The sequence below is a fragment of the Carcharodon carcharias genome, chromosome 3, assembly GCF_017639515.1.
Source record: "Carcharodon carcharias isolate sCarCar2 chromosome 3, sCarCar2.pri, whole genome shotgun sequence".
In the NCBI taxonomy this organism is placed as follows: domain Eukaryota; kingdom Metazoa; phylum Chordata; class Chondrichthyes; order Lamniformes; family Lamnidae; genus Carcharodon; species Carcharodon carcharias.
In genome coordinates, this window is record NC_054469.1 from 116,793,926 (window position 1) to 116,811,785 (window position 17,860).

Sequence of the window (17,860 nt, forward strand, 5' to 3'; positions counted from 1 at the left end):
ATACTTAGCGTCACACTGGCACTGAAATTCCTATACCACATTACTCATTTGTGTGGTAAGCAGAACATCGTTTTGGCTTGACTGCAGCATCCTGTCAGTGGAGAATACTACTTGTGTTGCTACTGCATAGTAGCAGCGCAAAATGGCTAGCTTCATCTGTCAAATTTTTGGGACACCTTACCCTGGGCAACCTGAGATAGACTGGGCAGTTTTCCAGACCAAAGGTTGCGGACTTAGGCCCATGCACAAGTTTGTACGATACACAGTGAGCAATGGTCTGATCAGGGTAGCCATTATCCTGCAGGATGGCTTTAATGCACCCTATTTCAGCAGCAAGCTTGCACAGTGAGCAAATGGTTCAGGCCCTATTTACAAGATTGCCAATAAGGTCAATCTTATAGAACGTGGATCTGTAGGAATCCCAATATTGACCAGTGAAGGTTGGCAAGAGAATCCATTGGCAGATTTCTCAACTAGCATGTCGAGGAAAGGGAGTTCGTTTGACTGCTCCATTTCAAAAGGTAAATTTGAGCACAGGGTGGAGCCCATTAAGGTCTGTAAGGTAATTCTTAAATACAGCTGTGAATTCAAATATAGCAAATGTATCACCTATGTATCCAAAATATGCAGGTGGTTTGGTGCCATTCCATCAAAGACGCATTTCTCATGGAAACCGACAAAAATGTTTCCCAGACCTGAGCCTAGAGGGGATCCCATGGCAACACCATTTATTTGGGCATAAATGATGTCATTAAAACAGAATTCAACTCCACGAGTTTATGGGCAGAATTTTGCCCTCGTCATTTGGGTGCGGTGGGCAGAACCAGGAGCTGTCGGGAAGCCAACCGCTGCCAGGGATCGGGCCCCGACTGCTATTTCACGTTGGCTGGCCAATTAGCCAAATACACGCTGCAGCGGGGTGGGGTCAGGAGGATCACAAGTGCTGAACTTCGTGGGTGCGCGCAGTAAAAGCTCCCTGAGGCACAGAGCTGCCTCAGGGAGCTGAAGATTTTCAGCACTCAAAATAAAGAAATGAAAAATAATGAAAACGTCCCCTCATATGACTCTGTCACATGCAGAGACATGTTAAATAGGAGCGCAAAAAGTTTTTATTGTTTCTTTAATCACTGGTCGTGGATGAGGTTTCACCAAAAATGCAAAGGCTGCTTGGATGCTGAACAGTTGGACAGGCAGCGAAAAATTGATTGTACTCAATTAATTGATTGAGGGCCTGAACAGACTGCTTAATTATCGGCAGGCATGCTGCTGACCACTGCGCCCGCCGACTGAAATAATGCGTGAGTGCGGGACGACTTCAAGATGCAATGTCATCATGTGTCATTTTACTCTCGATCGTGTTGGGTGCAAGATCACTTGCCGTGCGAAAAATTCTGGCCCATAAGTTCAATGAATACAGATTCAGACAATGGCAGCACATCTACATTGCCATGATGTGGTGGCACGGTGCACATGTCCATGACATCGTTGAGCGGTACATCAGTGAATAGGCTAACATTATTGAACAAGCACATGGACACGGCCTTGCTATCGATATGCAAGTCTTGTATGGTCTTCACAAAGGTGAAGGAATCCTTCACCGTATATGTGGAAAATTTGCTCAGAACGAGCAATTCACGCAACCATTTGGATAATTCATGTTGTGCGGAATCAGTCATAGATAAGATAGGGCTTAAAGGGACATCACTTTTGTGTGTTTTGCGCAGTCCATACATACGCAGATACAGTGACCCATGAGGATGAATCCTATCACATATACCACCCGGCAGCTTGTTACTCTTACATAAGTCCAACAAGTGTTTTTGTAACTTGTTTTTGAGCAGGGCTGTCCGGTCATGCTGAGTGGCAGATCTAATGGATAAGAATTTGGACTCGCCCTTAAGAATGGCATGCAAGCTGTTGATATCGTTACACATGTTAAGGATGACTATACAAGTTTCTTTGTCGGGTTTACAGATATGTCTGGGTTGGCCTTGAGGCCTTACAAAACTACCAGACATTTTTGTTGCATGTGAAAATCAGCCAAAGCATTCAATACCACACAATATGCGAACACTAGATCAATTAGGCACACTTTCAAGGATTCAGCATCTTCAGTAGATCCTGGTTTGTGGTGGAATAGCTGGGAGTAGAGACATTTGAACCTCTTTCCATTTGATGTGGGATGAAGGCACAGCAAAATTGAAGCTATGCGCAAGAACAAACTCCTTAATTTCAGACAGTATGTGGTTAGAGAGATTTACATGTTTGGCAGTGTCATTAATTGTGATGCCAAATCACTTAAGTGCATTTACAGTGTGGGTGTGTTTCAAGCGGGTGTTGTTTATGGTTGGATCATCTATTTAGGCAACATAGCGGCACAAACAGATGAAATCGAAAAATGAAAGAAATTTGCGCATCATAGACCAAGTGCAGTGTAAATTAGTAACCCTACTACCAATTGCTTCAATCTCATCCTGCATAAATGCTTGTTCAATCGTGGGACTGTGTCTTATTTTAGCATTATCAATTGGCAGACAGCCATTCCCTGATTCATTCCCCATGGCAATGCCTTGACCAATCAGTGCTGACTTGCCTGGTTTGAATTTAAACAAAAGCTTTGCAGTTGACAATTCCTTGGTGCATTCTCCATGGAAATGTCTCTACCAATCAGCACTCTTTTTATACCATATAAATTGTTGTTCCCTTTACAACTGCGAATCTGTCCTGATGAGTGCAAGACTTAAAGCTTCAACAGCATGTCTCTTTTTCAGCAATACTCAATTTATTTATTTGAAAGTAACAATTAGTCGAACCTCCACCTCCAAACATTCATTAGCTTTCTGCTTCTTGTTGCATTAGATCCTCTGTGAACTGTTGCTGATTGGGTAAATCTCACTGGCCATTTCTATGCCTATATTAATTTTATTAAGCTGAAATTCAGCTATGCATTGATAAGAAAAACTGAATTTTTGATCAACTTTTGAAACTTTTTCCAGTATTGTTCCTGTGCATAACATATGGGGATTCCCAAATTTGTCTTGGATTTCCGCACCTCTTCCACCACTGTTGCAGTAGACAAGTGGGGAAAACCCCACAATAAGTCACCCCGGAGTCTCATTCCACTTGAAGATAATTATTGCATCTTTTAAGGAAAATTAGCTAAATTCTTGAAGTAGATGAAGATACAGGGGAAGTGAAGAGAGAAGTAGGTGGTGGGATTATTTTTGGATTGTTCCAGCAACAGACAAGATGGACCCAAATGGCCTCCAATTATGTTGGAAACTGCTATGGTACTATGTAAGCTAAGAGGTTGGCATTTTTTCATGAAGAAAAAATGATTGTTCTAAAGATAGCTCATTCCATTTAATTATGCATTTTCAATCGAGATTTAATTTTGCCAGTTGAAAAATCATTTTGTTTCCTTCACCTTGCATAACTTGCCAGAACAGTAATTAAATGCAAACAAATTATGCAACGGTTTTACTTATTTAAAAAGGTGAATTTCAATGCTTCCTCCTTAAAAGATTCTAATATTTTTTAAGAGAATTCCATTCCAGATAGATAGTGCAATAATTCCAAAATCAAAGCACTTTGTTGGCATTGAATCAACACCATTTTTAAAAACAGCACATTGTATGGGTGCACTGGCTCATATCTCAGCTGGAGAAAGAACTACAGAAGAGAGGAAAGAGAAGAAATAATAACAACAAAAGAACCAAAATGGCACACGAAAGCAGGCAAACTGTTTTGTGGTTCTCATACTTCTTGCTTTCATGTGTGCAAGGTTATTGTGGAAAATCTACGAGAAAATACAGGAGGGGGTTGTGGGGCGGATTGCAGGAGGAGAAAGTATCGTCTGCAGGAACAGGAAGATGATGGCCCTGGAGTACATGAACTGTAAGCTGGCCTAGATTTTAAACTTTACTTTAGTAGGATTTAGTGTGCTTGCTTAACTTGAGCATTTTATCTCAAAGGCTTGTATTCTGCAACAAACCAACTAGGTCAATTCACCTTTTTATACTAACGAGATCAGAAAAGATGATGTTGCTAACCTTTTACAGCAAGTTAATTTAATATAGTACTGTGAAGTAGACACTGACTAGCAGCAGATGATTGTATTAGAAAAAAGTACCTCAATTACCCTGTAATTGAAGGACAGGTAATTAATAGTTAATAAGAGTCAGGTTATACTTATTTCTGTATTTCCTGCTAATATTCCTATGTCAGGATTAAAGTTTGAAACTTAAAAAATGCTGTAACAGAAGCTATGAGAAAGGAATCTACACTATCCATTATTGGCTTCTATCGGAACACACCGACTTTGACTGGCCCAGTGCTGGTCAAATGAATAGGACACTTGGGAAGTATTAAGATAAAGAATACATCTTGAAATAATCCATTGTCTTATGTTTAAGGCAATATGTGCAAATGGCCAGATCTAATTAAATTAACCCTTACAACATTATCAACCAACTGGTTAACAACAACCATTGTGGGCTAAGGTGGGGTGATGCTAGAATTAGGTATAAAAGAGCATTTCAGGGACACACTGAGGAGGAAACTGGTTTCATCACTGGGGCAGAAGGAGTTCCTGTCAGCATGTGATCAGTAGTGAAGCATTGGGCCCAGCAACAGAGGCATAATTCCTGTGGGCAAGAAGGTTAAGGTTGTTTTCTGCTTCTTCTTAACTGACCATCCATTTGAAGGCATGAAGTCTGTAGCATTTGGTTGAAAAGTATACTTTTGTTTTCTTTCATTAGTAACTGTCAAGAAATAAAGACATAACCTCATCATCAGGAGGTGGGGAGTACTACTCCAAGCATGGCTTGGGAGTTTTGCGCATGCACAGTCCAGCATTTTGAAGTTCTTTGGACCAAGGATGGGCCCAATGTGCCTGCACAAAAAGAAAAAAAGCACAAAAGCTAGATCATGTGACCAGGGAAAGGAGTGCCAAAGTCAAGACAAATCCCAGACAGGGGACAGGGAGAATTCCCAAAGGGAGAGGGGACCAGGGAGTTCCAGTTAAGAAGAATGGGAGCAGAGAAAAAGACTCTAAGCAGAAAAAGGGATGTGATTAGCAAACTTTGAGTGGTGAGGGCTTGGGAGAAGCCCTGGTGATCAAAGAGAACTCAGGAGAAGCTCTGAAGGTCTAAGAAGGCGGCTGAAGTGACTCTGTGCTACAGGCAATAGGGCAAAGGTACCCTTTTGGAGCAGTAGTGTGTTCCTTGGCCTGGCTGAAAAGCTGAAGGTGTGCTTGAGAGTTGGTGCTAGAGTACAGACTCAGGAATCCAGGGGAACCGAGTTTTGGGAGACGAAATTGAAACCCTATGTAGTGGACCATTGTTGAGCCAGTTCGAGTTAGAGCGACGTTTGACAAGGCAAAATCTTCAAAGGCAAAGACAGGAATCCCTCCTGAGAGAGACAGAGTTTCAACAGGATTGGTATACTTAGTGTTTATTTGATATTTGGGTGGGTTACTGAGAAACCCATGGGATCTGTCTTGGTCACATCTGCCACTTATTTTGCAATTTGGTATGTTCAACCACAGTTTGCTGATTAATCTGCACATACCTTATACTTACCCTGAATGTTAGAGTATGAGATAGCTATTATAAATTGTTTTATCTTTCTAACCTGGTATAGTAAAGTTTATTTTTGTTTGTTGAGAACCTGTGGAATCTTGTGGCTTTATTCTCTTATCAAGTGTCTTGAATCTCAAATTTTGTCTACTTTAAACAAAAGGTACTGGCTCCAAAACGAATTGTACTAAGAACTTGGAGGTTTGGTCCAGATTCATATCAATTAACTAAAGAGTTATCAACTATTGTTAAGTGCATTGTTGTTCTCTTTTGATTATGTTCAATAAACTTTCGCATTATTTGCTAATTCAATGTCTGAGCCTTTGCTCGATGGCTATATCTTGCCGAAGTAAATCAGTTTAAATGGTTAATTTGGGTTCCAGAAATTAGGTTTCATGCATCTAAATTAAATCAACTTTAAATATATCAAAGCACCCTTCTTTAGACTTAGAGAACTAATTATTAAATCACACAAGAGGATAAAAAGGGCTCTTGCTGAATGCTTATCCCAAGTGCAAGAACTGAGTCACTCAAACTGCACAGGTACATGTGAAATATGTAGGTTCCAAATGTGTGTCCTTAATCTCTCAAGTGTTTGTCTTTGGAGGTTCTGCTCAAATTATACATGTGCAGTAAAATAATAAAATGTCAATTATCATACAAATGGAGACGAGTATATACCTTTTTGATGATGAACTTTAAGATGGCTGCCGAGGGGGTTACGTAACTTTTGCAACTTCAAAGCCTGGCAAGCTTTCTAGAAAGTTCCAAACTGGATTATAATTGGCAGGGATCTCCCTTGAATGGACATGCATAAACATCAGTCTTCTATGGAATTTCACAACTGCTCTTGTCATGCCTTACTCAAACACAGGGACATTAAACTCCCAGCCTCCCGGTCTGCCATGTAACAAAGGAGGGCAATTGAAACCGAGGGTGGAATTTTCCCATCCCACCCACAGTGGGTTTCCTGGCGCTCGGGAGCGAAGAATCCAGCGGCAGAAAAAAGAGTTGGAAATCCGCCGGCATGAAAACAGCTTGCAATTCTCCTGATGGTGGGTTTATGGCGGGTCAGTTATCCCACCAACTAGTGGCGTGAATGTTATTTGCATCATTAACATCTCATGAATGCTGATTAAAACAGCTGCTCGCCGAAATCTCGTCACACCTTCCAATCTTGCGTCATGCCAGCAGGAAAACATATCGGCCTCAAACCCATTTGAAATGGGGTGGCGTGCACAAGTCGGACCTTAGTTTGCTGGTAAATTCGAGGGGAGTGCAATATACGTAACCCATCTGCATCGGTGCTGCGCTCGTCTTGTTGCGATGGACACCTCACTGCTGTAGGGTTGGTCTGCTCCTGCTCTTTGCCTACATTATCCCGAAGAACACCACTGTGATGTGGTACTCATGCAGGCCTCCACTTACAGAAATTAGGGCCAGGAGTTTACAGACCCTCCCACCCAGCAGGATATTACGGTCCCACCAAACTGAATGGAGATTTAAATGGCTCGCTGCATCCACCAGAAGGGGGAGACATGCTGCAGTGGAGCCATAAAATCCTAGCCTAGCAATCACTTCAATGGGGGTGGGCAGTGAGGTGAAGTGGAGTTGATGAACACACAGAGTGGGCAATGGGGAAAGGAGGCTGTGGAATGGCAGTGAGGGGAAAGGCGAACATGAGGGGGGCCTTTCTGGGGTCACCCTCTGACTTCTTGTTGCTGCAGGAGTGAACAGGAGTCCGCTTATAAAGAAAGGAGGAAGGCCTCCTTACAATGAAAGCCTTTGAAAGCCAATGGCTTCATTAGTACTGTTAAAGGACTACTCAGAACTCAGTGACTTCACATCACAGTCGGTGCATCTCAAGTGTAATACACAGGAATGTAGATTTGTGAATGCAGGCAATCGTGAAGGAGGCATAGCTGTACCATATATAGAATTCCACCAATGAAGGCCTGTCACCTGACCCAGATTTGACACTCCTAACAAGCCAAAGGGTTTTAAACTAAATAGAAAGGGGGAGGGTTCTGGAGAAGGGATACGAAGGCTTACAAAGGAAAAGGGTATGGCAGCATTATAGGGTAGCTATTTAGGTAAAGATACCCAGATTGTGACAGGAAGGGACAGAGTGTACAAACATTAAAAAAGAAATCAGCAGCAAATAGGGTCAAAGGGAGATTAAAAAAATGGTAAAAAGGTAAAATTAATGGCTCTTTACTTAAATGCCTGTAATATTTGGAACAAAATAAATGAATTAACGGCACAAATAGAGGTTAATGGGTATGATCTCATAGCCATTACGGAGACATGGTTACAAGGAGATCAAAGCTGGGAGCTAAATATACAGGGGGATGTGACTTTTCAAAAGGACAGGCAGGTAGGAAAGGATGGTGCGGTAGCTTTGTTAGGACGAGATGGAATAAGTATGATAGCAAGAAATGATCTTGGATCAGAAGCTGTAGAATCCATATGGGTGGAGATAAGAATTCAGAAATTTACCAAGGGTCCTTTGACAGCACCTTCCAAACTCACGACCACTACCATCTAGAAGAACAAGGGCAGCAGATAGATGGGAACACCACCACCTAGAAGTTCCCCTCCAAATCACTCACCATCCTGATTTGGAAATATCTCCCTGTTCCTTCACTGTCACTGGGTCAAAATCTTGGAACTTCCTTCCTAACAGCACTGTGGGTGTACCTACACCACATGGACTGCAGTGGTTCAAGAAGGCAGCTCACGACCACCTTCTCATGGGCAACTAGGGATGGACAATTAGTGCTGGTCCAGTCAGTGAAGCCCACATACCGTGAATGAATTAAAAAAAATAAGAGAATGAAGACACTGGTGGGAGTAGTTTATAGTAGCTATACTGGAGGACAGAGAATAAATCAGGAGATAATGAGGGCATGTAAAAAAGGCAGTACATTAATCATGGGTGACTTTAATCTTCATGTAGATTGGGAAACTCAAATTGGCAGAGGTAGCTATGAGCAAGAAATCATAGAATAGATTTGGGACAGTTTCCTAGAATATGTTGTGGATCCAAACAAGGATCAGGCTATTTTGGACCTGGTAATGTGTAATGAGGCAGGTTTAATAAATGATCTGAGTAAAAGATCCCTGAGGAAGCAGTGACCATAACATGGTGGAAATTTGGGTTGGAAACAACTGTGCTAAACTTAAATAAGGGTAATTACAAAGGAATGAGGGCAGAGCTGGCTGGAGTGGACTGGGAAAGGACTTTAGCAGTAAAGATTGTTGATAAACAATGGCAGATGCTTATGAAAATAGTTTATGACTCACAACAAAGATATATCCCAGTGAGGAAGGATTTGAGGAAGGGGATAAACCAACCATGGTTAACCAAGGAAGTTAAGGATAGTATCAAATTGAAAGAAAAAAACATACAGTGTGACAAAGATTAGTGGTAAGCCAGAGGATTGGGAAAGTTTTAAAAACCAACAAAAGATGACCAAAAAAGGAGGGAGAAAATAAACTTTGAGGGTAAACTAGCAAGTAATATAAAAACAGACAGTAAGAGCTTCTTTAAATATATAGAAGAGAGGATAAAGTAAACATAGGCTCCTTAGAGAATGAGGCTGGGGGAGTAATAATGGGGAACCAGGAAATGGCAGAAAAGTTGAAGAAATACTTTGCCTCCGCCTTCAAGGTAGAAGACACTAATAGCATTCCAAAAATACTAAATAATCAAGGGGAAAAGGAGGAAATAAATACAATAACTATCACAAGAGAAAATACTAGGGAAACTAATGGGGCTAAAGGCTGATAAGTCCCTGGGACCTGATGGGTTATATCCTTGGATATTAAAGGAAGTAGCTACAGAGATAGTGGATGCACTGGTGGTAAACTTCCCAGAACCCTTAGATTCTGAAAAAGACCCAGAGGATTGGAAAACTGCCAATTTAACACCCTTATTCAAAAAGGGAGGGAGGAAAAAAAACAGGTAGTTATAGGCCAGTTAGCTTAACATCCATCATTGGGAAAACTTGAGTCTATTATAAATAATGTAATAGCAGAGCATTTAGAATTACATAATACAATCAAGCAGATTCAGCAATGGTTTCATGAAGGGGAAATCATGCCTGACAAATTTGTGAGAATTCTTTGAGGAGGTAACATGCAGGACAGATAAAGGGGAACCAGTAGGTGCAATATATTTGGATTTCCAAAAGACATTCAATAAGGTACCACACTAAGGCTATTTAATAAGAGCCCATGGAATTGGGGGTAGAACATTAGCATGGATAGAGGATTGGCTAACTAATAGAAGACAGAGTTGGGATAATGTGGGCTTTGTCAGGATGGCAACCTGTAACTAGTAGAGTGTCAAAGGGATCAGAGCTTATTTACAATATATATTAATGACTTGGATGAGGGAAGTGAATATACCATCGACAAATTTGCACATGGCACAAAAATAGGTGGGAAGGCAAGCAGTGAGGATGACACAGAGTCTACAGAGGGATATAGAAAGGTTAAGTGAGTGGGCAAAAACATGGCAGATGGAATATAATGTGGGAAAACGTGAGGTTATGCACTTTGGCAGGAAGAATAGAGGTGCTGAATATTATTTAAATGGAAAAAGACTGCAGAAAGCTGCAGCACAGAGAGATTTGGGGGTCCTCGAGCATGAATCCCAAAAAGATAACATACACGTTCAGTAGGTAATAGGGAAGACAAATGGAATGTTGGCCTTTATTTCAAAGGGAATAGAGTACAAAAATAGGGATGTCTTGCTAAAACTATACAAGGCAATAGTTAGACCACATCTAGAATACTGTGAACAGTTTTGGTCCCCTTTATCTAAGGAAAGATATAGTGGCATTGGAGGCAGTCCAGAGAAGGTTCACTCAGTTGATCCTGGGGATGGAGGGATTTTCTTATGAGGAGAGGTGGAGTAGGTTGTGCCTATACTCATTAGAGTTTAGAAGAATGAGAGGTAACTTTAATGAAATGTAAGATTCTTAGGGGGCTTGACAGGGTAGGTACTGAGAGGTTGTTTCCACTTGTGAGAGAGTCTAGGACCAGAGGGTACAATCTCAGATTAAGGGGTTGCCCATTTTAAGACAGTGATGAGGAGGAATTTCTTCTCTCAGAGGGTAGTTAATCTGTGGACTTCTTTACCACAAAGGGCTGTTGAGGCTGGGTCGTTAAGTATATTCAGGGCTGAGATAGACAGATTTTTAATCATTAAGGGAATCAAGGGTTATGGGGAAAAGACAGGAAAGGAGTCGATTGTCAGATCAGCCATGATCTCATTGATTTGGTGGTGCAGATTCGGTGGGCCGAACGGCCTATATTGCATCAACAGCGTTTCCTTTATCAACCTTCCCTGTTACCTCCTCAAAAAACTCCAGCAAGTTAGTTAAGCATGATTTTACCTTGATGAATCCATGCTGGCTTTCCTTAATTATCTTGCAGTTGTCTCAGTGATTATTGCTTGTACTATAGTTTCCAGAAGTTTCGCTACCACTGAAGTCAAACTGACTGGCCTGTAGTTGCCAGCTTTTTCCTTGCACCTTTTTTTGAACAAGGGTGTAACATTCGCAGTTCCCCAGTCCCCTGACACTTCCTTGGTGTCTTTTTTTAAAAATTCATTCACGGGATGTGGGCTTCGCTGGCTGGGCCAGCATTTATTGTCCATCCCTAGTTGCCCTTGAGAAGGTGGTGGTGAGCTGCCTTCTTGAACTGCAGCAGTCCATGTGATGTAGGTGTACCCACAGTGCTGTTAGGAAGGGAGTTCCAGGATTTTGACCCAGCGACAGTGAAGGAACTGCGACAAATTTCCAAGTCAAGGTGGTGAGTGACTTGGAGGGGAACTTCCATCTATCTGCTGCTCTTATCCTTCTGGATGGTAGTGGTCGTGGGTTTGGAAGGTGCTGTCTAAGAAGCCTTGGTGAAGTCCTGCAGTGCATCTTGTAGATGGTACACCCTGCTGCTATTGTGCGTCGGTAGTGGAGGGAGTGAATGTTTGTGGATGTGGTGCCAATCAAGCAGACTGCTTTGTCCTAGGCAGTGTCCAGCTTCTTCAGTGTTGTGGGGCTGCACTCTTCCAGGCAAATGGGGAGTATTCCATCACATTCCTGACTTGTACCTGGTAGTTGGTGGACAGGCTTTGGGGAGTCAGGAGGTGAGTTACTCGTCGCACGATTCCTAGCCTCTGACCTGCTGTTGTAGCCACAGTATGTATATGGCTAGTTCAGTTCAGTTTCTGGTCAACGGTAACCCCCAGAATTTATATAAAGCATTTACTACAGTAATTTCTAATTTTAATTACCTGGAATTGAATTATCATCATTTGCCTTCCATTGTGCATCAATAGCCTCTGATTTTGAAATCCTTTTGTCCAAAAGCTGAGAGAGAGAATGGGCAGTCTGCAGAATAATAGCAACATCACAGCAAAAAAAGGTCATGTTACCTTGCCTTTCAAGCCCTGTGAAGCCTTAAATCTTTTAAAAGTCTCCTCCAACCTGTTTCGAACAGCTGAAAAATTGCCTGTAAGAAATTGGACCTCCGGTTACAACGGTCATCAGGACCTGTCTACATGACCTGCTGAACAGCTCTGAAAAAGAGTGATACGGACTCGAAACGTTAACTCTGTTTTTCTCTTCACAGATGCTGTTAGGCCTGCTGAGTTTTTCCAGCATTTTCTGTTTTTGCTGCTGAATAGTCTTTACTTTGAAGGAACCCTGCAGTAAATCAGTGTTGACACCAGCCATGTGAACTTACTCAAATGAGTGAATAGATAATACTCCTTGTTTAAATCCATGATTGTCTGCTACTGGTGACTTTTAAATTGACTGCAAACTAATGGAAGTTTGTGAACACCCATCAGCCTCATCAAAATTACACTGATTATGGATAGAAGGGATAGAAAGGAAAGGAAATTGAGGGTTTCACTCTCTCTCTCTTCTCTGTCTGGAACATAAGAATTGTGGGTAAACTACAGTCCAAATAACCTAATACTTAAATGAAATCATGGGTTATTAGTAGTCATTTGGTAGTACAGAACTTGAGTAATGCTGAAAAAAGAGACACGTCTAAGCTTTTCATCTTGTATTCGTCAGTACACTCGCAAGAATACCAATATAAGGGGTAAAACAACAATGTATACTACATGTGAAGAGAGTGCTGATTGGTTGGCAAGTGGCATTGCCTAGGAGAATGCACCACTGATGATGACTGAGTTAACTGCCAAGCATTGTTTGTAATTTAAACCAGACAATTTTAACCTGATTGGGTCAAGGCCTTGCCTTGAGGAATGAGTCAGTGAATGTTTGTCAATTATTTTGTTTAGCTGAAACAGGCACAATTTATGTACATATTCTGTCTGTCTCTGGCCAGTGAAGAGTTCAGAGGAAATGCGTGAGCAAGATGTAGGCTTTGCCATAAGCAACTTACTACTCTCAATGATAGAACTCCCTCACAAATAAGAGCATGAGATTACAAGACATAGGAGAAATAGGCCATTCGGCCCATCAAGTCTGTTCCACCATTCAATAAGATCATGGTTGATCTGATAATCCTCATTTCCACTTTCCTGCTTTTTCCCCATAACCCTTGATTCCCTTAATGATTAAAAATCTGCCTAACTCAGCCTTGAATATTCTTAATGACACAGCCTCTACAGCCCTCTGTGGTAAAGAATTCCACAGATTCACTACCCTCAGGAGAAGAAATTCCTCCTCATCACGGTGTTAAATGGGCGACCCGTTACTCTGAGATTATGGCCTCTGGCCCTAGACTCTCATACAAGGGGAATCAACCTCTCAGCACCTACCCTGTCAGGCTCCCTAAGAATCTTATATCTTTTATTAAGGTAGCTTCTCATTCCTCTAAACTCTAATGAGTACAGGCCCAACCTACTCAACCTCTTCTCATAAGAAAATCCCTCCATCCCCAGGATCAACCTAGTCAACCTTCTCTGGACTGCCTTCAATGCCAGTATATCTTTCCTTAGATAAAGGGGACCACAGCTGTTCACAGTATTCTAGGTGTGTTCTAACTATTGCCTTGTATAGTTTTAGCAAGGCATCCCTATTTTTATACTCCATTCCCTTTGAAATAAAGGCCAACATTCCATTTGCCTTCCATATTACGTGCTGAATGTGTATGTTATCTTTTTGGGATTCATGCAGGAGGACCCCCAAATCTCTCTGTGCTGCAGCTTTCTGCAGTCTTTCTCCATTTAAATAATATTCAGCTTCTCTATTCTTCCTGCCAAAGTGCATAACCTCACATTTTCCCACATTATATTCCATCTGTCAAGTTTTTGCCCACTCACCTAATCTGTCCATATCCCTCTGTAGATTCTATGTGTCACCCTCACCACCTGCCTTCCCATCTATTTTTGTGTCATCCGCAAACTTGACGATGGTACATTCACTTCCCTCATCTAAGTCATTTATATTGTAAATAATTGTGGTCCCAGCACTGATCGCTGTGGCCCTGATACAGGTTGCCATCCTGAAAATGCCCCCCTTATCCCAACTCTATCTTCTGTTAGTTAGCTAATCCCCTATCCATGCTAATCTCCTCCCCCTCAAGCACCATGGGGGTATATCTTAAGTAGCCTTATGTGCGATGGTTAGAATGTGTTCATTCCATGCACCTCACAACGCAAACAAGACCAGTTAACCTCGTGAGCATCTCTGCTCCAACACTGTGCTCCATTACAAAAATGAAAGACCAGTTCTATGAGGAGCTTGCCTCAGCTATCAGCAGAATCCCCAAATCAGAACATCTTTACGCACTGGGGGATTTCAATGCAAGTGTGGGCACAGACCATGATGCATTGGCCCTGCTGCCTCAGACATAATGGATAGAATGAGAACAGACAGAGACTACTTGAACATTGCTACTACCACAAGCTTTGAGTAGCCAATGCCTCGTTTCAGAATAAACCATGCTACAAGTTATCCTGGAGTTACGCAAGATCAGGGCAATAACACAGCTGATTCTGATCATCACCAGATGTTAATCTCTGAACAGCAATCTCAAAAACAGCTGACTGTGATAAAGGTCACTCCCGGGTGTGCACTAGGGTGAGGATGCAACCCTTGGGGATTTTTCATTCAAAGCTGAAATGCTGCCCTCATATTAACGTCAACTATGATGCCTACCCAGATAACAACCAACAGTTCTTTGACTTGATTGAACAGCAGCTCTCCAGCATTCCCACACAGAGTGCAGAAGCAAAATGTAACATGCTTCAAGTTCCTCAAGGTAGTATCCCAGGCCGAACCATCCTCAGCTGCTTCATCATAGGGTCAGACGTGGGGAGGTTCGCTGATAATTGCACAATGTTCAGCATCATTCGCGACTCTTCAGACTGAAGCAGTCCATGTCCAAATGCAGCAAGACCTGGACAATATCCAGGCTTGGACTGATGAATGGCAAGTAACATTTGTGCCACACATGTGCCAGGCAATGACCATCACCAACAAGAGAATCTAACCATCACCCCTTGACATTCAATGGAATTATCATTGCTGAATCTCCCACTATCAACATTCTGGGGGTTTATCATTGACCAGAAACTAAACTGGACTAACCATATAAATACTGTGGCTACAAGAGCAGGTCAGAGGCTAGGAATCCTGTGATGAGTAACTCACCTCCTGACTCCCCAAAGCCTGTCCACCATCTACAAGGCACAAGTCAGGAGTGTGACGAAATACTCCCCACTTGCCTGGATGTGTGCAGCTCCAACAACACTCAAGAAGGTTAACACCATCCAGGAAAAAGCAGCCCGCCTGATTGACACCCCATCCATAAACATTCACTCCCTCCACCACCGACAAACAATGGCAACAGTGTGTACCATCTACAAGATGCACTGCAGAAACTTACCAAGGCTCCTTAGGCAGCACTTTCCAAACCCATAACCGTTACCATCAAGAAGGACAAGAGCAACAGATACAAAGGAACACCACCACCTGGAAGTTCCCCTCCAAGCCGCTCGCCATCCTTACTTGGAAATATAATGCCTTTCCTTCACTGTTGCTGGGTCAAAATTCTGGAACTCCCTCTCTAATAGCACCTACACCACAGGGACTGAATAAAGGAGACCAACATATATACTCCTGAAGGATTCAAACATGTGAGCAGAGGCAGACTATTTAAGCTGATGGAAAAAACTGGCTGCCCATCGAAACTGCTCAAGATGATTTCCTCTTTCCAAGACAACATGATCAGGTCAGCTATAATGGTGCAACATCAGAACCCCTTGAGATCTGCAGTGGGTCAAATAGGGTTGTGTTCTGGCATTGGCATTCTGATATTTTCTTTTCTTTGCTGTTGTCTTATGCCTTCAGGCCATCTAAACAGCTTGTCTAATTTCATACCAGAACTGACAGAATGTTGTTCAGCCTTGCTCCCCTGAGATCCAAACTAAGGTATGCCAAGTCCTCAACAGAGAATTATTCTACGCTGATGATGCTGCACCAACATTCCACACAAAGTTCACGTACAGTGGCAAATGAACAGGCTCTCTCACACCTGTAAAGAGTTAGGTTTCAGGGAGACAAATGTTATGGTCCAGAATGTTGCCATATCATTATCAATCAACATTGACAATGTAACACTGGAGGTTGTTGACAGCTTCACTTATCTAGCTTACTCAATCACTTAATGCTGCAACCAACAAATGCAACGTAAAAGCTGCAGTTGTAATGTCGAATCTGAGGAAGAGTGTGAGGAAAAACAGCAAACTGACTGAGAATACCAAACTGCGAGCCTACAAAGATTGCATCCTTAGCACGTTCTTCTACAGTAACGAGAGCTGGACAACATATGCCTGGCAGGAATAAAGGCTGAACAGTCTCCACCTTTGCTGTCTCAGACGTATCCTCGGTATCTTTTGGCAGGATAAGGTCACCAACTCAGAGGTCCTGGAGTGCGTGAACTCCATCAGCTTACACTCATTGTTAAGCTAGCAACATCGGCGCTGGCTCGGCCACATTCATTGGATGGATGACGACCATATACCCAAAGACCATCTGTACAGTGAATTGGCCACTGGATCATGATTTCCTGGGCCTCCATACCTCCGCTACAAGACCTGTGAGCGTGATCTGCGGATATTGACAATGACAACTGGGAGTCAGTCGCTGACAGCCATGACCTCTGAAGGTTGACAGTGAAAGAGGTGAGTAGAAACGAATAGCTTACCTGGCCAAGAATAGGGCCCAGTGAAAACAGAGGCCAGCAAATCATGCACCTCTCAGCCCACCGTCTTCCTCTACAAGAAATGCGGTCGAGACTGCCAGGCAAGCGTGTGGCTGCTGAAGCACACCAGACGATGCTTAACAGAGTTGACTAGCATAGCACAAACCATCATCGTACAAAACAGAAGGCTGCCACCAAACAATCGTATCTTGATAATTCAGTTTATTAAGGAATTTATGGGACACAATGGCCTGTGTAACCTTAATCTGTGCTGAAATTGATATGATCCCATGGTGTGCACATAATTGAAAACTATACCATATGTTGAAATTACACATATTAGTTACATGTTTTTTCAGATTTGATTGTCAAGAAAAACAGTTTCTACTTCTTCAAATTTTAACAACATTACTTAGGGGCCGCGTTTGCCTAATTTTATTCATTGAGCATTAATTTAATTGTAATACCCAGGTGAGCACAGTATTCGTAAAACTCTCTTTTAAGGAATACTGAAACACCGATTTAATTTCCTCTTCAGCAACTGAAAGTACAATATACCCTGGCCTGTGACATACCATTTGGTACCGTGTTAAATGATGATACATTCCCTCAAGCTCTTTCCTTTTACCCAAGATCAACTTCTGAAAAGCAGCAGATAATTAATGAATAGTTTGAATGTACAGATGTGCCTTGGCCTCCTGACACCATTTATAGGTGAGCTAGAAATAAGTAGGCTATTTCTCCTAAATGGCTCAGTGCATTTATCCAAAGTCAATTGAGCTTAACCACTGAACAATGAGCCAGTGAAGCAGGGAGATCTCAGAGTTAATCCCGCCTGTGGCAAATTAATTAATCATTGTCTGGATGGGACAGGAGTAGGGTTACCAATTCTCCGGGATTGTCCTGGTCTGTCCAGAAATTAAAGATACATCCCCAGAACATCGGTGCAAGCAACCCAGGAGAAAAATCATAGGTGCATTAAAAAAACTTTGAACCAGACTTTTCTCTGAGCAGGGAATGAACCATGTCCACCATTTGTTTGACTTGCACTTATGTTTGGGCTTTTGCACAGTGTTGTGACGTGGCAG

General features: G+C 42.2%; 1 protein-coding gene across 10 annotated transcripts in view; it reads right to left on the reverse strand.

Annotated features, from left to right (window-relative positions):
* ica1 (islet cell autoantigen 1) overlaps window positions 1-17,860 on the reverse strand; it is a 224,915-nt gene that overhangs the window by 157,453 nt on the left and 49,602 nt on the right. Inside the window, exon 7 of one of the 10 annotated variants that reach the window (XR_005942538.1) lies at window positions 11,881-11,977. The exons of 8 other annotated variants lie outside the window; for them this stretch is intronic. Coding sequence is in view for 1 of the 2 variants with exons in the window: in XM_041183216.1 (XP_041039150.1) it covers window positions 16,628-16,678 (51 nt within the window). In the remaining variant the exon portion in view is untranslated. Of the gene's footprint in view, window positions 1-11,880; window positions 11,978-16,516; window positions 16,679-17,860 lie in introns of those variants that run through there. One more of the 10 variants, XM_041183216.1, reaches the window with a different exon arrangement.